The sequence below is a fragment of the Mauremys mutica genome, chromosome 4, assembly GCF_020497125.1.
Source record: "Mauremys mutica isolate MM-2020 ecotype Southern chromosome 4, ASM2049712v1, whole genome shotgun sequence".
In the NCBI taxonomy this organism is placed as follows: Eukaryota; Metazoa; Chordata; order Testudines; family Geoemydidae; genus Mauremys; species Mauremys mutica.
Genome location: NC_059075.1, coordinates 103,169,267 through 103,192,048, shown reverse-complemented (window position 1 = coordinate 103,192,048; position 22,782 = coordinate 103,169,267). Strand labels below are relative to the sequence as shown.

At 42.2% G+C, this 22,782-nt stretch overlaps 1 protein-coding gene and 1 long non-coding RNA gene across 6 annotated transcripts in view; one reads left to right on the top strand and one right to left on the bottom strand.

Moving 5' to 3' along the window:
• Positions 1 to 22,782, top strand: part of PLEKHA7 (pleckstrin homology domain containing A7) — a 370,306-nt gene that overhangs the window by 228,655 nt on the left and 118,869 nt on the right. For all 5 annotated transcript variants that reach the window (XM_045015322.1, XM_045015323.1, XM_045015324.1 and 2 more), the window contains one exon: positions 10,125 to 10,208. In XM_045015322.1, the coding sequence (XP_044871257.1) occupies positions 10,125 to 10,208 (84 nt within the window). The remainder of the gene's footprint in view (positions 1 to 10,124; positions 10,209 to 22,782) is intronic.
• Positions 450 to 8,229, bottom strand: LOC123369585. Its single transcript, XR_006579091.1, has 3 exons — positions 8,030 to 8,229; positions 3,423 to 3,545; positions 450 to 868 (listed from the first exon to the last, which is right to left on the bottom strand). It is a non-coding gene; the product is annotated as an uncharacterized LOC123369585 (long non-coding RNA).

The window sequence follows — 22,782 nt, the reverse complement described above, 5'->3', positions numbered from 1 at the left end:
AAAACAAGGAAAAAGGCAAGACAGAGGCTCCCAGATAAGAGCATCCGGGCACACACTTGAAAGACAATATGAAAAGCTGTTAAATTAAAGCCTTATTTTGCCAGTGCTGGGAGTATTTTGCCAGTTCTGGGACTTGAGTTGAAAGGGACACTAGGTGGTTAAAAGGACTGTATGGAGAGAAAGAGGGAGTATGAGGGTGCAGTTCATGGTGGCCCAAACTGAGTTGAGAGACAGGTCCTGCAGGAGTGTCTGAATGCAAATGGAAGCTTTCCCCAGCTTCCAGGGAATGGTAAACGCTAGGAAAAGACAGGCAAGTGTGCAGACTATTTTGAGATCTGTTTCTTTGGTTCTAAATACAATACTTTGCTTTAAGAAGACTTTCTGGTGGACACCACTGTCATGGCTCCTAGAGGGAAGAGAATTGTGGATACTTGAACTGAAGTCAGGCCTGCTCAGATAATCATGGTTAGCACCTGGGTACTATAGCCTGTGGTGGTGATCTGCTAAGCTCAGCTCTAGAAGGCCCAGTCCTTGACACTACACAGCCCAAGATCTTATCTGAAAGTGGAAGAACCTTATGATTCCACATTGAGAGGTGATGACACAAATCCTGAAACAGCCCTGCATCCTGAGTCCCAGAAGTCCAAGTCAGCTGGCATGGGCCAGCCACGGGTGCTTAGCTGCTGTGTAGACACTTTCTCCCACTTTCAGCTGGCACTGGCCAGCCATGGGTGCCTCGTTGATGTGTAGACATACTCTTAAAGACCAGGAGGGGTCAGAGGTGCAGTTATCCCAGTAGCTGTGACTCGTATATTAAAGTAATTTTGGTACATCTTGGGTATTTCTTCATTGTAGGTTCTGGTACTCTCTGGAAGATGAAAACGAATAGTCTATATAGTTCAAAACTGTGAAGTTTTGGTTTTAATGGACAACTGTTTTTAACAATTTTGCATAGACAGATGTACCCTGTAAATTTTGCATTTACCACTCCCGTAGACAGATGTACCCTAGTATTAGTATCATTCTCACAGACAAAAGCTTGATATGTACCTATCAAAAATGACACAATCTATTTTATATTTTTGTATATTTTTATATGAAACTTTTAAATCAGTTTTTCTAAATACAGTAGAACCTCACCTCCGGAATGGAGGTTGTTCGTAACTCTGAAAAAAATGTTATGGTTCTTTCAAAAGTTTACAACTGAACATTGACTTAATACAGCTTTGAAACTTTACTATGTAGAGGAAAAATGCTGCTTTTAATCATCTTAATTTAAATGAAACAAGCACAGAAAAAGTTTCTGTACCTTGTCAAATCTTTTTAATCTTTGTTTTTTTAGTAATTTACATTTAACATCGTACTGTATTTACTCCCCCACCCCAATTCCCCACTTCATCTCTGCTGCTGCCTGATTGTGTATTTCCGGTTCCAAATGAGGTGTGTGGTTGACTGGTCAGTTTGTAACTCTGGTGTTCGTAACAGTCAGCTCCCTTTCAGAATAAATGTAAAATGTACCTGAGCTCCTTTATGGAATAGATAGCTGAAACAATAGGGGCTTTGCCCAAAACAAACCCATGTGCAAGGCTGGAGGAGTAGTTGAATCAAGGGCCTGGTCTACACTGGGGGGAATTAGGGGGAGAGAATCAATCTAAGATATGCAACTTCAGTTACGAGAATAGCGTAGCTGAAGTCGACGTATCTTAGATCGACTTAGATTGACTTATTTCGCGTCCTTGCAGCGCAGGATTGACGGCCGCTACTCCCCCGTCGACACTGCTTCCGCCTCTCGCCCTGGTGGAGTTCTGGAGTCAACGGGGAGTGCGTTCGGGAATCGATGTATCACATCTAGATGAGATGCGATGCATCAATCCCCGATAGATCGATCACTACCCGCCAGTCATACCCAAGGAGTTCTTTAGGGGCTAATAAAATGCAGGGGCAGGGGAGTGACTGGATTTTGGAACTTTGTCTCTGTGGGTGTGAGACTGAAATACCTGAGAAAAAGTAGAAAGTCAAGGAGACAGCAGAACAAATACTGAGAGTGTGACCCTGGGAAAAAGCCGAGAGAGAGCTTTTTGGGAAGAGTGCTGACTGTGAGAGGAGAAACTGTCTCCTGTTTGATTCATCCTGCGTTCAGGTAAACAGGACTTTGTATATTCTTAATAAGTAAACAAGGCTGCATAAAAGAAATATGTGACCTCAATTTCTCCTCCTAATGGAAACAACCTGCTAGACCAGGGGTGGCCAACCTGTGGCTCCGGATCCGCATACGGCTCTAAAGAGGTTAATATGCGGCTCCTTACCTAGGCACTGATTCAGAGGCTGGAGCTATAGATGTTAACTTTCCAATGTGCTGGGGGTGCTCACTGCTCAACCCCCTGCTCTGCCTCAAGCCCTGCCCCCACTCCACCCCTTCCCCTGAGCCTTGCATGCCCTTGCTCCTCCCCTCTCCCCCCCACCATAGCCTCCTGCGAATGTGAAAGAGCTGATTGCGGTGGGCAGGGGGAGGGGGGAATAGGCGCTGATTGGGGCTGGGGAGTGGATGGGGAGCTGCTGATGTACTCTTTGGCAATGTACATTGGTAAATTCTGGCTCCTTCTCAGGCTCAGGTTGGCCACCTCTGTGCTAGACCTTGAATTTTGGCTAACTAGTGAGGTTAAAAAAAAAAAGTAACAGTATCAACAGTAGACTTATAAAGCAAGGTGTGCGTTACAGGAATGCAGTTTAGTTCACATTATCTTATGTAAAGCTAATTTAAAAAAAAATAGAATGCAAAGGGCTTTAGATAGAATTGCCATTTTGTTGATGTAGTTAATGCCCTGTTAAGTTTTTGTGTGACTTTTGGGTGCCTTTCTTTTTCTGCATAATGTGGAGTGCCTACATTACAGAACTTTGTTAGCTACATTACACACCGTCTTCCAGTTGTCCTGGGGGGGGAGGGTGCTCAACCCTCGCTCAGCGCCAGGCCCCTTCCCCATTCCACTCTTTCCCCCGAGCTCCCACCCCTGGCTTGCCTCTTCCCATTCCCACCCCCATTCCACCCTTTCCCTCAAGGCCCCACCCCACCTCTTCCCGTCCCTGCTCCGCCCCACCTCTTTTCACCTCCTCCCCTGAGTGCACCCCATCCGTGAGGCGCTGAGAGGGAGGGAGAGGAGTTGATCAGCAGAGCCACTGGCAGGCAGGAGGCGCTGGAGGAAGAGGGGGAGCTTGGCTGTGGGTGGGTGCTAAGCACCCGCTAATTTTTTTTCAGCGCCTGTGCTACATGATGTTCTGCCTCAAAACAGACAAACTAGGCAGTTTGTACTGTTGCTCGTGGGAGAATTTGGTCAATAGAACAGCTGAGTATGATGGGGTGGGAAAAGATTTCCCACCATCCCATCTAGCCCCCATTGCCACATAAAGGATAGCCCTAATGTTACCTTTATTGCTGCATGGAAGAAATCTGTCTCCTGTTTCTTTCTTTGGTTTTGAAGACTCTGAAGGGATATGAATTGTTTGTTCTGGGTCTTCTCATGTCAGAATGATGCCAATTATTTGCCCCACTGAAAAGATTTAATGGAAAATAAATATTAACAATAAATATTGCCACTTTCTGTCTGGCATTGGAATTTTAAAAAGAGCTCTTACCAGGAAGGAGTAAGACATGAATGACTAATAGATCCTGTACTACAACTTTACCATGAGATGCACTGTAAATGTAGATGGTATAAAGAAGGATTTTTTACATAAAAACACAATCTATTGGAAAATCAAGAGGGGTGTGGGTGTGTATACATATACACACATGCTTATAAAGGGAAACTGCAAAGGACTGTAGGGTCAACAATTGAATCATGCTATACAACGTTTTTTCAAAGATGAAGTAAACTAAAAAAAAGCCTCCAAACCAAGGACTGCAACATTGGGAGAAACTCAGCTTCCTGGATAGATGACCTGCAACCATCTAACTCATAGAATCATAGAATATCAGGGTTGGAAGCAGGGCTGGCTCTAGGTTTTTTGCCATCCCAAGCAAAAAAAAACCCAAAGAAGAGAGTGCGACTGCCAAAGCAAAAAAACAAACAAACAAAAAAACCCAACAACCCTTAATGCCACTCCTGGAATTGTGCTGCCCCAAGCACGTGCTTGGTTTGCTGGTGCCTAGAGTTGGTCCTGGTTGGAAGGGACCTCAGAAGGTCATCTAGTCCAACCCCCAGCTCAAAGCAGGACCAATCCCCAACTAAATCATCCCAGCCAGGGCTTTGAAAAGCCTGACCTTAAAAACCTCTAAGGAAGGAGATTCCACCACCTCCCTTGGTAACTCGTTCCAGTGCTTCACCACCCTCCTAGTGAAAAAGATTTTCGTAATATCCAACCTAAACGTCCCCCACTGCAACTTGAGAGCATTACTCCTTGTTCTGTCATCTGCTACCACTGAGAACAGTCTAGATCCATCCTCTTTGGAACCCCCTTTCAGGTAGTTGAAAGCAGCTATCAAATCCCCCCTCATTCTTCTCTTCTGCAGACTAAACAATCCCAGTTCCCTCAGCATCTTCTCATAAATTATGTGTTCCAGCCCCCTACTCATTTTTGTTGCCCTCCGCTGGACTCTTTCCAATTTTTCCACATCCTTGTAGGGCTCAAAACTGGACACAGTACTCCAGATGAGGCCTCACCAGTGTCGAACAGAGGGGAATGATCACGTCCCTTGATCTTCTGGCAATGCCCATACTTATACAGCCCAAAATGTCGTTAGCCTTCTTGGCAACAAGGGTACACTATTGGCTCATATCCAGCGTCTCGCTCACTGTAACCCCTAGATCCTTTTCTGCAGAACTGCTGCCTAGCCATTTGGTCCCTAGTCTGTAGCACACCATGGGATTCTTCCGTCCTAGGTGTAGGACTCTGCATTTGTCCTTGTTGAACCTCATCAGATTTCTTTTGGCCCAATCTGCTAATTTGTCTAGGTCCCTCTGTATGCTATCTCTACCCTCCAGCATATCTACCACTCCTCCCAGTTTAGTGTCGTCTGCAGACTTGCCGAGGGTGCAGTCCACGCCATTCTCCAGATCATTGATGAAGATAATGAACAAAACTGGCCCCAGGACTTACCCTTGGGGCACTCTGCTTGACACTGGCTTCCAACTAGACATGGAGCCATTGATCGCTACCCATTGAGCCCGATGATCTAGCCAGCTTTCTATCCATCTTATAGTCCATTCATCCAGCCCATACTTCTTTAACTTGCCGGCCAGAATACTCTGTGTTTTCAATTTGTTTTTGATCCCAGGTACGTCACCCTTCTACTCCACCTGCCTACTCTGTTCTTGTGAGCCTGCAGGATAACAAAGTTGATACAAATCCTGCTCGTGGAGAGAAGATTTTGATTTGAAAAAGGCTTCAGAAGTAGAAGTTTCATTAGCTCAGGAACGCTTCAAAAGCTCAACTCATATGAGAGGAGCTGGTTTTTTTCTGCTTTCCAACTGATATAAAGAATGTGATAATTCTGAATCTGAATGTATTGAGAAATTATTACAAAAACTTAGGCAACAATTAATAATGAAAGTTGTCCTCTTTTTGTACTTGTTTATTTATAATGATATTTTTAGCTGTTTTTCTCAAATAATAAAATTAGGAAATACAGATTAGTAAGATGTATTTATGTGCACATAAAACTATTTACCTGTGATTTATCAGTGCCTGAGGTAACTTAATTATTTCCATTTTACAGATGGGAATATAGAAGTGCACTGAAGCAGAGTGATATGCTTGAGATCAAACAGATGAGTGCAGCCAAATCACTCAGCCCTCAGTGCTGTGCTCTAATGACTGGGTCACATGGCATGTTGAATTCAGTTCTGTGAAGTATAAATTGGAAATGCCTTCTCCTTATGATGCTGAAATTTATGGTCAACATAAAAAAAATCATCCAGGAGAAAATATTTGAAGTTGTGTGAACTATACTGAAGGAGAATATGCTAATTAAACGTTTTCAAAGCTGTTCTGTTCAGTTTTCATAGTTGTCATATTAAATTGTTTCAGCTTTCTACTTTATGGCTTAGTACTAAATGAGAGAGTTGAATGCTGGAGGATTTGTATTCATTCCCATTCTCAGACCTGTATTAGTAGATTGTGAGATTTATTGTTATTTAGGCTTCATATAAACTGATGATAGTTTCAATCCCTACTGATGAATTTTTAAAGTACAGTGTTATATAAGCACATAACTTTTTATTTTAGCCAATTAATCTTTTAAACTACAACTTCCAGAAGATTTAGGATTTATAAAAGTTTTCTTCAATTTTTGAAGTAATTTTGCACTAAATTATTTGCAGATTCTGTAATTGACCATTTTGTGGCAAATCTTTTCATTATTTTTATGAATTTTGTACTGTATTGGTTGGTCATGATTGATCTCTTAAATTGTGCTTGGTATTGGATTTGGTTACTTGATTTGTTGAGACTAAACCATGTGGTCATGAGAGTTAGCAGAAGCCATTGTGGCTTATCTTCCTGTGTGAGAGAGAGAAGGGGGCTGTGTTTTGTGTGTTGTGAGCCAGACAGAGGAAAAAATAAATTGTTGGCAGCAACAAGTTGCCCCCTACTTGATTTATGCTTTTTGTTATGGTGAAGCTAGTTTACTGCATAGGTTTTTGTGTTACACAAAATGAATAGGTAAAAATACTTTAATTTCACCCAGTCTAAGTCTTTTCATAAGGGATATTTCAAAGGTGCACAATCTCTGGTATCAAAATATTATATTGATGTGTACTCTCATACAAGGTGCCAACACTATTCCTTCAGTTTTATATTGGGGGGAAATGCACATGGTTGTAGTGATTGATTAAGACAATATCTTGTGTGTGGCAGCCACATTAATGGAATCTTTCTTAATCTACTTACCCACCTGGTTTTGTTGCTTGTTGGAGTCAGTTAGACTCAATGTATCAGTACATTTATAAGTGGGATCCTTGCGATGGCACAGAATAAATGTATGATGCTCTTTTAATTTGTAAAGCACAGGAAATCAGTAACCTTTCAAGAGCTTTCAAAATAGCATGATTAACTTGTTGCAGAATGGTGTACAAGAGTGGTATATTTTCAAAAGATGGGAGAGAGGTTCTTTAGTATTTGAGAATAAAGTTCAAAACCATCCTCAGATGGTTGCTGTTGTTTTTCTTAAATGTTTTTGTCTTAACTGGTTTTTAGATCTGGTACGACTTAGAAAGTTTGTGCATTACTTAAATTGTCCACGAATAAAAGTAGCAGGAGGGTTTCACTTCTATTGAATTTTTACTGTTTTCTTTGAATTCCAGTCAGAACAGGCTCTTTTACTTGCAACATGCTTGAAAAATATTAATCCAAGTAGCAGAGGGGCATGTAGTGATAGGGTTGGAGAAGAATTAAATCACATGGAGAGAGATATGGAGGGAGCCGCAGAACCTGATGGCATTTAGCTATCCTGTATAGCTTGTTCTGACTTGCAGTCCTTGTATTCTATGGACCTGATGAGGCAAAAACAGCTACATTTATACCTTTGAGGCCCACAGAAACCACTATTTTTCTTGGCCGTATGCTATTGACCATGGTAAGATGTCTGTTCTTGTATTCGGACCTTAAATATTTTTAGAGTAGTTATGTAAAAAGTGTCACTTTGTCTTATTTGCCAGTGTAAAATTAATGTCTTAAATGTAGGTAATACAGTTCTTGAAATAGCTCAAATAGGTTGTGAAGAAACTTTTGAAACTCAAAATGTCTATTGTAAGAGGAGAAAAGACTGTTATACCTCCTTTCCCATCTGTGATAGTCTATTGCTAAATCATACTTCCCAAAACTCAGCTAGTGTTGGTAATATATTTTACAAGAATGAGTCAATCAGGCTGGGACAGAAGTTAATGTTTGTATACACTCTCTACAGCTAAAATGACCACAACAATACACATTTTAAAATGTGTTACACACACACACACACACACACACACACACACACACACACACACACACACACGGTTTCAAAAAGAGCTTTGCATATGAAGTAGGTTCCAACCTTAGGGTTATTTTGGCTGTCCTCCTTGGTGCTGAGAGACTATAAATCTGGTCTCAAGGTTAACTTAGTTTTCAGAATGGTTCTGGATTAGTTCCAGTATATAGTTTTTCACTTCTAGGTCAAATCTACCCTGGATTTATAATGACTGAAAGTGAGTATGTGAAGGCTGTTTTGTTTAGGATTGTGAAATGTGTTGGTGGGTTCAGTACATTTCCTAGTGAGAAAGTGATGACATCACAAAATCTGCCATCACAATTGGCATCTTTGTTGGCAGCCTTAGCAGAAGTATCAAAGATTGAAAAAGCATGAAGACTTGACCTAGAAGGAATACTTAAAGCATTTGAAGAGAGTGTTAAAACTGCTTGGACCATATGAAGAAAATAGAATTTGGCTGCTGCTGTGTTTGTTCAAATTTTAAAAATACACCTATAGATACCCACTCGGTACTTTGCGTGCATATCCCATAAATCACAAATTACGACATAACGAGACAAAAGCTGACTAAGAAAAATATCCCCTTCAACTCACACTTTCCTCAACAGCTTTAACAAAGCTGTAGGTTTTTCCCTTTATTGTACCCCTGAAAGATGTCAATTGTGATGTTCATCTTTACAGACCTAGCAGTAGCATGGCATGCTAGAAAAAAGGTGGAGAATTTACAATATGAACAGCTTCTTCTCCTGACTCTCTCTTTGTCTAACTAGGAACCAGATCTTGGGAGCAGTTAGGGTAAGAATTGAGAACAGACTATCACTCTTGAATACTCACTAGTTCAGGTTTCTCCTGTTGTTCTTGTATTTATATTTCAACATTATAAATTTTTTGTTGTTTTATTTTCAAGCTGTCACTTTGTATGGAAGGCCTGCTGTTGTCTTTATGGAAATTAGGAAGCTTTTTGTTGTGCAGATTTGATAGGTACCTTCTAGCTTGCATAAATTCCATTTCTATCTATTTTGGGGGCATCCTGGGATAACAGAAAACTGGGTGCCTCAAACCCTAGAATACCAGATGGCTAGGCATCATGGGAAAAAGAAAAGTTGCAAAGACATCTAGTATGCATTTTTAGCTCATACAGATGTTAATAATTTAATAGGTTTACATTTTCATTTTTTTGCATTACTGTATTTGATTCCTGTATAAAATTATTTTATATTAATGCTTTATGTTTGGTCGGATTTACGTGGCATTTTGAATGCTGTGCAGTTAAATACCATTAAATAAAAATATGAAAAATTCACAGTTTAAGTAACTGACCTTTGGTTTATATCTATTAAAAATTAGATTAACAGATTTTACAAATGAATTTCTTTGGCACACAGATGCTACCTAAAGACATTGCAGTTGACCCTTACTGTTCCTTTGAAACAATAACATTGAAAAATTGTTTTCAGTTTTTCTTGATGACTTAACTTTTTTTTTTGCTGTAAAAGACTTGAACTCTGCATAAGGCTTCAGAAAATGTTTGCTAGGTATAAAAAACTTTTATTAGAGCATGTACATTGCATGACAGAATCCAAACTGAGATGGTGACTGAAATTAGATAATTTTTTCTATGCCAGTTTGCCTAATATTCTTGTGGTAGGCAAACTTTAAGATATGAATTTCCATTACATAACAATAACAACAAAAAGCTTATGGCAAATTTGTGCTGCACTTCCTACAAGAGTTTCACTAAATGAACATATTAAAAATTCAAAAGTTCCTAGTAGGTTTCTAAATTATTGAATCTATGGCCATATCATATTCTGAGAGCTTCACAGAATTTAGCAAATCGGATTATGCCCTTTCTATGTTAGTGTTAAATAATTCGGTACTATTAAAATGTAAGTAGTCATAAACAGTGGCTCTCTTTTGCTGAGGATTGCAATCTGAGCGCTTCAAAATATGAGCTTGGTTAGCATTTAGTGCAGTGGGCCACTTGCAGATCCACAAGCCTGTGAAAAAGTAATTGAAAACATTTGTCCTAAAATCCATGACTGAAATATGATTCATCTTTGGGTAGCAACAATAAACTATCAGTAGAAATAAATAATTTTTTTTAAAACTAATTTTCTACTAAGCTTAGCACTTAAATCACTTTTTTTTTTCCTTTCAGCCATAACCAGCAGACCACAACATTTAGACATCCTGTGACAGGACAGATTTCTCCAGAAAACATTGAATTTATTTTACAAGAAGAGTAAGTAGTTTTTGACGCATTCTGAGACCTTTAAAAGTAACTTCTTACATATTGTATTATCATAATTACTTTAACATTTCTCATTATGTAGAACTGATATTACACAGATACAGAGGATGCACTTAAAACATTCTGGTTTTTCTTCCAGTGTTGGTCCCTGTGTGTTTTCCACAGGTGGGTATGCATGCGTGCCATGCGTCCGAGTCCAGAGATTTTTAGTAAGCAGTGTCCATTGACCCCCACCCAGGCAATTGCCCTCCTGGTGCTCCGGACCAAAGGCCTAAGATGCAGTGCAGGCTGACGCCTCTCTAGTTACTTCTGACTGCCACATGCTGTGAGTCAGAATCTTCTATGTTGGCAGATTTCTCTAGCTTTCTTATTGGCTTGTAAATATATATTGTGAATAGCTTTAATATTTAGCATAGTTAAAGTTTAGTATAGCATAGGTAGCTTAATTTATCCCCTTTCAGGGAGTCCCTCTTTGCGGACTGGGACTATGCCTAGAATCCTGGGGTTCAAGAATTGTTATTGCCCTGACTCCTCTCTGTGGGGGACAAAGAGTAATGCTGCCTCTACTGTCTGGGTGAAATACATATCTCGGCACAGTGCAGTATATGCCTCTCATTTCCCCTGTGACGCTCATGAGCTTCAGTTGAGAAAACACCTTATGGAAAAGGCAATGAGACCTCACTCTGATCCAGGGCCGGCTCCAGAGCCCAGCGGGGCAAGCCCCTGCCTGGGGCGGCCCTTTCCTGGGGGGGCGGCAGGCTGGGCCGGCGGACCTGCCGCAGTCATGCCTGCGGGAGGTCCACCGGAGCCCCGGGAGCAGCGGACCTGCTGCAGGCATGACTGCAGAGGGGACGCTCGGCCGGCGGCTCCAGTGGACCTCCCGCAGGCATGACTGCGGACGGTTCGCTGGTCCCACGGCTCGGCTGGACCTCCCGCAGGCATGCCTGCGGCAGCTCCAGCGGAGCCGCCGGACCTGCGAACCGCCTGCAGCTGCGGGAGGTCCAGCCGAGCCGCGCGACCAGCGGACCCTCTGCAGTCATGCCCGCGGGAGGTCTGCTGCTCCCGCGGCTCGGGGGCGCCTCCCGGGCATGACTGCTTGGGGCGGCCAAAAACCTAGAGCCGCCCCTGCTCTGATCTAGGCCCTTTTACATCATCCTCAAATGATAAGGAGCACCCCTCCAAGTATGAGTTTTGGACTGTAGCCTGAAGCTTCTGAGTCCAAGGAATCATCATCCAGGGCTTCACCCAAGAGTAAGGAGTGATCCTATCCAGGTCTGCTCCTAAAAGAAGAGACCCCTCTCCAATTTCATCCAGGTTGAGAGAGCCTTTGTGCATGGATCGTAAGGGTTGAGGACTGCGTAAGACTCCTGGGCAGGATGATAAAGCACATAGGATTCATTGACTTTGACTCTTTTTTTCAATAAAAGACCAACACCCACCAGTCCATCTAAGAGTGGTAGACATGATTCTTTGACAGTACTGGCCTGCCCTTCTAAGGACTGACTGTCCACCCTCAACATTTTGGGACATATTGGAATCATCTGTCCCAACCACCAGAATGCACCAAACACCAGGACATGCAGACACTTATGTCTCACAAGAGAATATCTTCCTCCTTTATCCTCAGTCTCCTCTCCTTTTGGGCCTGGTTCTCCTGAGAGACATTGACAACATGGGAACCCTTAAGTAGGAATAGCAGCAAAGAGTCCTGTGGCACCTTATAGATTAACAGACGTTTTGGAGCATGAGCTTTCGTGGGTGAATACCCACTTCGTCGAATGCATGACACATGCATCTGATGAAGTGGGAATTCACCCACAAAAGCTCATGCTCCAAAACGTCTGTTAGTTTATAAGGTGCCACAGAACTCTTTGCTGCTTTTACAGATCCAGACTAACACGGCTACCCCTCTGATACTTAGGTAGGAATGTTCACCCTCTGGCACCAACGGCCACACTGGTATAATGAGAGCAAGTCTCCTACTGGGATGAGTGAGACACTCCAGCTAATCCATAATCCTCTTGCAGAGAGATGAGTCCTGATGGAGTCAAAGAGATCCAGACACCCTCCTCCCAGATATGACTATCTTAGGGACTGTTAGTACCTGATGCCAGGGGGTCCCCCTCAACCAGTCGACTCTTTGTACTGGCTATCCTGGGGCCTGTGGGATAGTCCACAAGTCTTACTGCACCTGTTCCACACAGAATTTATCAGATCGATCAGAGTATGAAGAAGAGAAAATCGATCTAGATCCACAGGCACCAATGAGGATCTAATCATCTTCACTAAACTAAGTGATCACCATCTCCACTGGACAACCGTAGGCAGTACCAAGAGCTCCTGCAAAGGATAGCAAATGACCTCCAGATCCCACTGGAAGTAGTAGTCCAAGATACCCAGCATCGGGTCCTTGACATCCTGCAGCCAATGAGTCCCAGCAAAATGGCTCTCCCAGTAAATGAGGGCATCATGGAACCAGACAAGGTGGTCTGTCATACCCCACTGTCCTGCGCTCCCACATCTTAAAGAAAGCTGCTGTTTTATCCTGGCCAAAGGAGCTGAGTTCCTTTTCATTCATCCAGAGCCCAACTTGCTGGAGGTGCAGGTAGTCACAGATGGAGCAAGATTACAACACCCTAAAGCAACCTCATCTGACATGGGCTTGGAGAGGTTGTACCTTTCAGAAAGAAAGGTATTCTCCTCTACAAGCTTGCAGTTCTGTATTTCTTACTGTTGAGGTTTGTTAGTGAAATATGATTTTAATAACTACTCCAGACTGACAGACTTTGAGGACAAACTTCCCCTAGAGGACAGAGCCTAATTTCAAACCTTAATTGAGGAAGGCAGTCTAGTGGTAAAAACCTTCCTACGAGCTTCAGTGAATGCAATGGACATGGCATCAAGAGGGTTAGCCACTGGTATAGTTATGAGGTGAGTCTTCACTTCATTCTTCAGGGTTCCTGAGGGAGATGTGGAGCACCATAGAGGATTTAGCATTCAGCAAGATTCAGTGAGAAAACTGAGTCCCTACAATCGTTCAAAGACTCTAGATCAGCCCTCTACTGCCTGGGAATTTACACCGCAGCCCTGAAGAGAAAACACCAGAGGCAGGAGTATATGTCAGGACTGTCCCCTTCACAACAATTCTGTCTCCAGCTGAGCCTCCACTCAAGAAACGGAGAGTTAAAAGACCTCGATTTTCAGTCCTCTTTGCTGCTGTGACCTCCACCCATTCCCATCCATCCACTAAAGGTTACTTTTGGCACCTTGGCTGAGAACCACCTGCCTTATTGATGACAATGACTTCTAGCACACCACCCCCATCTTTGGGGGCCATCTCTCACTTTTCTCCCACAATTGGAACTCAATCAAAACAGACAAGTGGGTTCTAAAAATCATTCACCATGGTTTTTCCATCAAATTCCTCTCCCTCTTCTCTCCCCGCCCCCCAGTCTCCCTTCCCAGCCCTTCTCCAGAGACCACTCTCAGGAGGAGATTCTTTGCCAGGAGGCATATTTTTTTTCCCTTCAGCAAAGGGCAATAGAACAAGTACCACCTTAGTATTAGGGTGCCGGTTATATTCTCCATATTTCTTAGTCCCAAAAAAGATGGCAAGTGGAGACCCATTCTGGACTTTGACAACTCAGCATTTTTATTTGAAAGTCAAAATTCAGGATGTTTACACTAGCATTAAAGAATTCCCTCCCTACAGGAGGAAATATGGTTTGCAGCTCTTGACATAAAGGATGCCTGTTTTCATGTGGATATTCATTTATTCCTTGGAAAATGTCTCTGGTTTCTGGTAGGTCAGGAACGCTGCCAGTTCAGAGTCCTTCCCTTTAGACTAGCAATAGTGCAATGGGTATTCACAAAAGTATTCTCAGTGGTGCAGCCTAAATGAGACGACATGTCTACATAGTCTTCTCATATTTGGATGACTGTCTCCTAACAAGTCATTCCAACCACAAAATCAGGTTGGCAATTTTGTTCCTGCTCCATCTTCTAGTGGTGCTGGGTGTATGCATAATCAAAGAAAAGTCCTCTTTGACCCCCCAGCCCCTCGCTCCAAGAGTGTTAAGCTTTATTTGCATGACAGTGGACTCAATTTTAGCAAGAGCTTTCTTCCCAGCAGAAAGATTCCAATTAATGAGCAGATCATTTGCAATCCAAAAACTATAGTCAAAGGATGTCATTCCCTACTAGGCCACAGGACCTCATGTAATTTTGTGACACCATTCACTGGACTTCTTCTACGCTGCCTACAGGCCTGGCTCTGGTCTGTCTACTCATTAGATAAGAACCACTTGAACTCCAGAGTGACTCCATAACTCCATAGCCTCTCTTACCTGGTGATCAAACCCAGAATGAGTACAAGTGAGAGTCCTCTATATCCCTCCTATCCCTGATGCCACCATCATAACAGATGCATCCCAGAAGGGATGGGGTGCTCACCTGAACAACCACACAATACAGGAAACTTGGACCCCATAGAAGGACAGGCTGCATATCAACCTTCTCTAACTGCCTGACCTTTAGGGCCTCTCCTGCTCATACATTCACACAATAGCCAAATAATGTTGGACAATATCACCATGGTTCTTTTTATCTAAACAAGCAGTGTGGAGCAAGATCCCTTTCCCTTGGTCTGGAAACAGTCAGCTATAGAAATGGTGCATCAGAAACAATGTCACACTGCTAGCCACATACTTATCAGGTGTTCAGAATCTCTAGCTGACAACTTTAGCAAGCACTTTTCTGCAGAGCATGAATGGAAGGTATATGACTCTGTCCTAAGCAAGTTACTCACTCAGCGGGGAACACTGCAATAGGATCTCTTCGCAATCTGAATGAACAGAAAACTTCCCCTGTATTGGTCTCAAGCAGCTATGGGCCACGACTCCCAGAGCGATGCTTTTAGATTATCATGGGCAGATCAATTCAGATGTGCCTTTCCTTTCATCCCTCTGATACCACAGTCTTGAGAAAGATCCATTATGACATGGGCAGGGTTGTTCTCATAGCACCCAGCTGATACAGACAATTCTGGTTCCTGGGTGTTTTGAGAATGTCAACCGATCCTCTTATCAAGGTCTGCCCCTTCCCAGAACTTGTAACTCAGGAGAATGGCAAAATCAGATACCCCAATCCAGACCTACTTCACTTCACAGCCTGTTTTTGGATGGGCATCAGAACTAGAATGATCATCTTCAGAAGCCATTGGATTCATTTTCACTCAGAGCAGGAAAAATTCCATTAGGAAATGCTACCTAGCTAAAATGAAGATGCTTCTCCGCCTGGGCAAGGCACAATGAGTCTTACTCAGGATCTGCAGATATCCCAGTCATTTTAGATTATCTCCTGTCATTGGAGAACTCAGGTGTTTCCATTAGCTCATTGCAGGTCCATCTCTCAGCACTCAGTGCCTTCCTTCCTCCAGTACATGGGGGTTCTATTTTTACCAGTCTGTAACGGGTTGACTCACCCCTGCGGCGCCTCCTACTGGTTGCTCTGGGGAATTAGCTCTGTTCCAGCCAGGAGCGCCCTCTGCAGGCCGGTGATCCACCTGTCCGTCACTACTGGCTCTGTGTCCCTCCCAGGACCCCAGTGCCCCTTTAACCTTTAACTGGGTTGCCCCTTCCCAGGGGGAACCCCCACCCTACTATCCCCACTTCGCCTCAGTAGTGGGTACTGCCCAGTCTCTATCCAGCCCCTGTTCGCTGGGGCAGACTGCAGTATCCAGTACTCATCATCGGCAAAGGGGGTTTTGGACCTGCTGCCTTGGCCTACCCCTAGGTTGCCCCCTGCAACCCCCAGTACCTTTTGCCCTATACTAGGCCGCAGCCTGGGGTTTTCTAGGCTGGAGCTTCCCCAGCTCCTCAGCCTTTCCCCAGCCCTGCTTCACCCTAGGTACCTTGTCTCAATTCCCTGCAGCCAGGCCCTTCTCTCTCTGAAGGCAGAGAGAGACTGTCTGGCTTCTGGCTTCCCTGGCCTTCTTATAAGGCCCTGTTGCTCAATTTGGGGCGTGGCCCCAGCTGCAGCCACTTCCCCAATCAGCCCAGCTTTGAGAGCAGCAGCTCTCAAGCCCTGCCAGGCCACTTTTAAACCCCTTAAAACCAGGAGCAGAGGTCCACCTTGCTACACAGTCCAATAATGATTAGATTCCTAAAGGGCTTAGTCAGGACCTTCCTTCCAGTGGTCAAGCCTACACCTCAATGGGACCTCAATCTCATCCTGTCAGTATTTACCAGACCACCATTTGAATCTTTGGCCATGTGCTGTATGCCCCACCTTTCCATGAAGGTTGCATTTTTAGTTGCTATTACTTCAGCTAGAAGGGTGAGTGAGATGGGAACACTTATGGCTGACCACGGCCGGCTCTACAGTTTTTGCCACCCAAAGCAGCGCACCGAATTGCTGCCGCGGGTGGCGGGGACAGTCCGTGTGCCCTTAGGGCAGCAGGCGCATTTCCGCGGCGGCGGCAATTCCGCAGCAGCTTCTATGTTTAGCTGAAGCCGCCCCGGACAGTTAAACATAGAAGCTGCCACGGAATTGCCCTCACTGCGGAAACGCGCCTGCCGCCCTAAGGGCACACGGACTGCCCCCGCCCTCCACGGCGGCAATTTGGTGCGCTGCTTGGGGCAAAACAACACAGACTGCCACCCCTTGCAGAATGCCGCCCCAAGCACCAGCTTGGATTGCTGGTTCCTGGAGCCGGCCCTGTGGCTGACACACCATACATCATTTTTCATAAGAGGAAGGTCTTCCTTTTGTCTTAATCCTAAATTCCTCCCTAGCATAATTTTGGAATTCCAAGTCAATCAGCCTGTCCACTTACTGGTTTTCTTCCTAAAACCCTATGCTTCTATAGGCAAGAAAATATTTCATTCTCTGGATGTCAGACGGGCCCTGGCATTCTACCTGCAAAGGACCAAACCAATCAGAAAAACACCATTATTTGTCACTATTGCAGAAAGGTCACAAGGACAAGCAATATCTTCTCTGAAAATCTCTAAATGGATTTCCGGTTGTATTGTTGTTTGCTTCCAATTAGTGTGTGTCCCTCCCCCGGAAGGAGTAAGGGCCCACTCCGCAAGAGCACAAGCTGTCTCCACAGCATCTCTCCAGGAGATATGGACATATGCAGAACAGCTACCTGGAGCTCTATTCACACATTTACAAAGCTTTATGCGCTAGATTAGGCCTCTGCTGCAGATGCAGCTATAGGGATTGCACTTCTTCAGGCTTTACTGACTGCATCCTCACATCCCCCTCTGGTCTCAGGACTGCTTGTTAGTCACCCACATGTGGAATACACATGACGAGCCTCAAATAAGAAATGGAGGTTATGTACCTGTAGCTAGAAGTTGTTTGAGATGTGTGGTCTCCGCTGTATTCCCCTACCCACCCTCCTTCCCCTCTCCTTCGGATCTTTTTTGAGTTGCGATTAAAAAAAGGAACTGTAGTGCTGTCTCTTATGCCCTTGGTCTGTAGTATGAGGGCGACAACTGTGGATATGCAGGCAAACAAACACTGTTTACTAAGAATCTCTGGATTGAAGTGCATTGTGTGCATGTGTGCCCATGTGTGGAATACAGATAGGGACCACCATCTTAAAGAACTTGCAGTTACAGGTGAATAACCTCCATTTTTTAGAGACAGAAAAAATTAAGTGATAATCCTCCCAAGTTTATTACTGCTAGAACCAGTACTATTCCTCTAGAATTGGAATTAACTTTCTTGAGTGTGCTGAATCTAGAAGGTAAAGCAAATGCCAAATATACAGTACCAGCCTTAAGGGAATATGGTATAATAGTATAGTGAGAGCTACAATAGGTGAAGTTACTAAACAGTTTCCATTCTAATCTTCTATCTTCAGATATTCCTGACTTTTTGGAATATTGGGCTAATATTTTTTCATGCTTGACCTCCGCCTGAAAATTAATTCTTAAGGATAAATTTAGCCGTATAATTTTTAGACAGAGCAACAGGAAAATGGGCTTAAGTTTGAAACTTCATTTTGAAACCCTAATGAGATTTAGAAAACAGGCTAAGTCTAAAGGGCATCAGTTTGGTACTTTTAAGTTAGTTCATGCTTAATATCAGCAAGTCCTTAAATCAGTTCAAACTGGTTCAAAGCTAGGTCAGTTCTGTCTCCTAGACTGACATGACCTTAATAGTTAGTTAGTTCTGAAAATGGAGAATCATTACCAGATTCCTTCTGCTTAACTTGTCTTCCTGTTCTCAAGCAAAATACCTAGCCCCTTTGTTGTTCTCCTAAATTTTGGTTTTTGGAATGTTCTTTGCAGTTTCTGATCTAAGGCCTTATACCAGCTTAAATCAATCTAAAGCCTTAGATTGCCTTCAGATACATTGTTGCAACCTGTTTGATAGTCTTATGACTTTTGCATTATGGTATCATGGCCAGTGTACCATTGTACTAGGTGTTGTACAAACATATGACAGAGCTTGAAATCTAAGTAACGACAATATACAACAATTAGATAAAACAGATGGGGGGAAGCACAAGCACAATACTGGTCAGGATAAAAAATGGGAGTCACAGCAAGCTAACTGCCTAACCGTTGACGAGGTTTTTTGTAAGCATCATGACAGAAGTTTTAAGGACGGATTCAAAGGAGCATATTGAGATAGCATAATGAGGAGGCATGGGAGGGAACATGAAGGTGCTTATGAGAAGACTTTTTTAAATGAGCAATCAAGATTGGTATAATTAGCAGACTAGAGGTGGTAGTGACTTCTTATGATTTCTAATAAAGTATAGAGAAGAGTGGAAATGTGACACTTATCACCCCAGTATTCACACTTTATACACTATTGTAATAATCTGTGTATAAAATATGCCTTGAGGTATCATTTGAAAAATAACTCATTGATCATTAATATACTTATTAAGAGCTATGGATATATGATAGAATTATGACTAAAGTGTGTTTAAATCAGGTAGGCCACGTTGGTTGGTAAACAGGCCTGCATCAGACAAAGGAATATGTTTTACCCACATAGGAGTTACTGTCAAAGTACTTTGAAAGATAATGAGAACATATTTACATATTGCATAAATAGACTAGGGCTGTCAAGCGATTAAAAAAATTAATTGCGATTAATCACACTGTTAAAGAATGGAATACCATTTATTTAAATATTTTAGATGTTTTCTACATTTTCAAATATATTGAATACAAAGTTTACAATGTTCAATTTATATTATTTTTTATTACAAATATTTGCACAGTAAAAAAAAGTATTTTTCAATTCACCTAATATGAATAATGTAGTGCAGTCTCTTTATTATGAAAGTTGAACTTACAAATGTAGAATTATGTACAAAAAAACTGCATTAAAAAATAAAACAGTGTAAAACTTTAGAGCCTACAAGTCCACTCAGTCCTACTTCTTGGTCAGCCAATTGCTCAGACAAACAAGTTTGTTGACATTTGCAGGAGATAATGCTGCCCGCTTCTTGTTTACAAAGTCACCTGAAAGTGACAACGGGTGTTTGCATGGCACAGTTTTTGCTGGCGTTGCAAGATATTTATGTGCCAGATGTGCTAAAGATTCATATGTCCCTTCATGCTTCAACCACCCTTCCAGAGGACATGGGTCCATGCTGATAATGGGTTCTGCTCCATAACGATCCAAAGCAATGCAGACCGACGTGTTTCTTTTCATTATCTGAGTTAGATGCCACCAGCAGAAGGCTGATTTTTCCATCACTGGTTATCCATCACTGGTACTCCATAGAATTCCTCTCCTTCCCTCCATACAAACTTCCTACCATTTGGGGGCCCCTCTCACCAACTGATTCTTCAACAGGAGGCAAACTCTCTGCTACATCAGAGAGCATCTCCCCACCCCAGTACCAGGGGAGAGAGTTCTATTCCCCATAATTCCTAATCTCCAGAAAGGGCAGGGGATGGAGACCCATTCTGGATCTTTGGCAGCTCAACATCTGCATCAGAAAGCTGAAATTCAGGATGCATACACTGGCATCTATAATCCCCTCCCTTCAGGAGGTAGTGTGATACGCAATTCTCCACATGAAAGACACATATTGTCATGTGGACATTAACACAGGAAGTTCCTGCTGTCTAGGGTTGGCCTGGGTTGACATTATCAATTCTATGTCCTTCTCTTTGGGCTTGCGACGGTGTTCAACATGTTCACAAATGTGTTCTTAGTGGTGGTGGTCCAAATCAGGTATGGCAACACCATAAACCCCTGGCATCTGGACAACTGACTCCTTTAGGACAGTCTCACCAAGAGGTTTTATCAGTGATACGGTCCCTTCGATGCCTTATCACCACGTTAGGGGTCTGTATAAACGAAGACAAGTCCATTTTTGTCACCCACACAGACAATCCATTTTATAGGGACGTGGCTCGATTCTACCTCTGCACAAGCTTTTAGGGTGACCAGATCACCACACTAACATATCTGGACACATCTTCTAGATTTAAATTAAAATATTTGTCTGAAATGGAATATCAGCATTTTGATGGAATTTCAGCTAAATACCTTTTTGAATCAGAATTTCAGTACAGCTCTAGTGTGAACTGCTCTGCTCCAAGCATAGCTGGGAAAAAAGATTCCATAGAAGTGACGCTTTCTGTATACATATGTTTTTCACAGTATTCCCAGTACAATCCCAGGAATAAAACTCTGAAATTACATTTTCTGTATGGAGTTCATCTCTGAAGCTGAGCATTGTGCTATTGAAGTTGGATCTTTTAAAAATATGAACTTTGTCCTAAATATATTTTAAGTACTACCTAAGTCAAAAGTACAAGCAATCTAAAAGTTCTTACTTTACTTCACCTCGAAGATCCTTTTTATATATTTGCATAGTAAGTATGGCTAAAGTTAATGAAAACGCTCCTTTTAAATGCATGAATTTAAAATCAGGACTAAAAATTATGTAAAGCAGCCTAGATCCAAAAAAACGTTTTGTTTTAAAACAGCTTTTATAGTGAAGCAGTGCTAAGAGCAAATATTCATAATTGTTTAAATATTTCACTTTATATTGCACTGATTTTCAAAAATTTTTTTACATGCATACTAATAAGAAGCAGGTGTTTTAACAGCTGCATGTTTGAAACTGAATCTGTTGTGAACTACTGATATTTGTGTTTGTTAGATGTTTTAAAAGTTTCCGCTGTGTATGGGCTAGTAGTACAATTGCATATGAAATCAAGAGGTATGGAATACTTCAATACAAAATACAAGCATGTTTTTTGTGTTTTAATTAATCAAGCCTGAGTTTTTATTGTGCCTTTTTGCTTGTATTCTGTGTAACTGCAGTTGATCAATCCAGTACACCACCCCTTGAGAGAGAGCCTTGTGCTTGTTTCATCCATTGCATTTGGTTACTATGGCAGCAAAAAATGGTGAATAAAACCCCCACCAAAACACCTGGGATATAGAAACAAACTTAGGCTATTTAGTTTTCTGTCCAAATGAGTAGAAGGTTTAATTAAATTAAAAGGTAGAAAGATTAATTTGAAGCTGTTTTGATTCAGTAACAGAAGGTTGTTTGTGGGTTTTATATACAGTTTTTTTTCCTGTGGGTTAAATATTTGTATCTCTTTTAGGAAAACTGAATTAGCCATCTCATAGACATTAAACATTCCGGTTGCTGGTGAAAATGCTGCAGTATCGGATTTTGTTGTTTTGTAAAAACAAGTGAGGTTTGCCAATAAATTCTTTGTAACCAATTAAATGTGCTCTCCATATAGATAGGAATGCAGTCTAGGTATGATGGGGAATGGCATAGTGAGTCAGGAGGTATTGTACCAAACGGCCTGCTTTCACAGGCTTTATATTGATTCACACCAGTCCAGAATGCCAACTGCAGCAAATGGCAGTTTTCCAAAAATGTGTGCCAAGTAAGGTGTAATCATTTGGATTAGCTAACCTTCCCCTGAGTATGTGCCAGTGTGTGTGTTTGTATGATGGGAGAGAAAGAGAACTGAAAAAGTAAGTTGAATAACATGGCATGTTACGGCAGTGCAGCTGTTGAATAATAGATATAATTAAACTCCAGTATAGGTGTGTTTGAACTGATGATGTTGAATATGGATTATGGCTTTCTTTACTTATTTGTAAAAGTAACTTTGTTTTTAACTCTGTCAATGTTAATATGCTTGAGTGTTCCAGACAGTAAAATGGGATTGCCTCTACATATATTTCCTTTTTATTTAAAATAGTAACTGGCTAAGGATGTCCTCTTTGTTAATTGACAATTAAGAGACTTGCATTTGAGTGTTGTGTGTTGAATTGGGTTATGTTCTGGATTGATTTGGTTTTGATGAGCATGTAAATTCATCCTTGAAATGCCAGGTAGAAACTGATTAATCCTTTCTTTTCGGTTGTTCTTATTAGCCCTTATATAGTTGCAGGTAGTTTGGATCAACACACTGGTGGCTCACAAGCCATTATTTTAGCTGGAGAGTTATGCATTTGTTTAAATATTAATCAACTGGCTATTTTTCAGAAAAGTTTCCAATAGGGACATAGAAAAATAGGTCTTTATTATTTTAAAGGAATT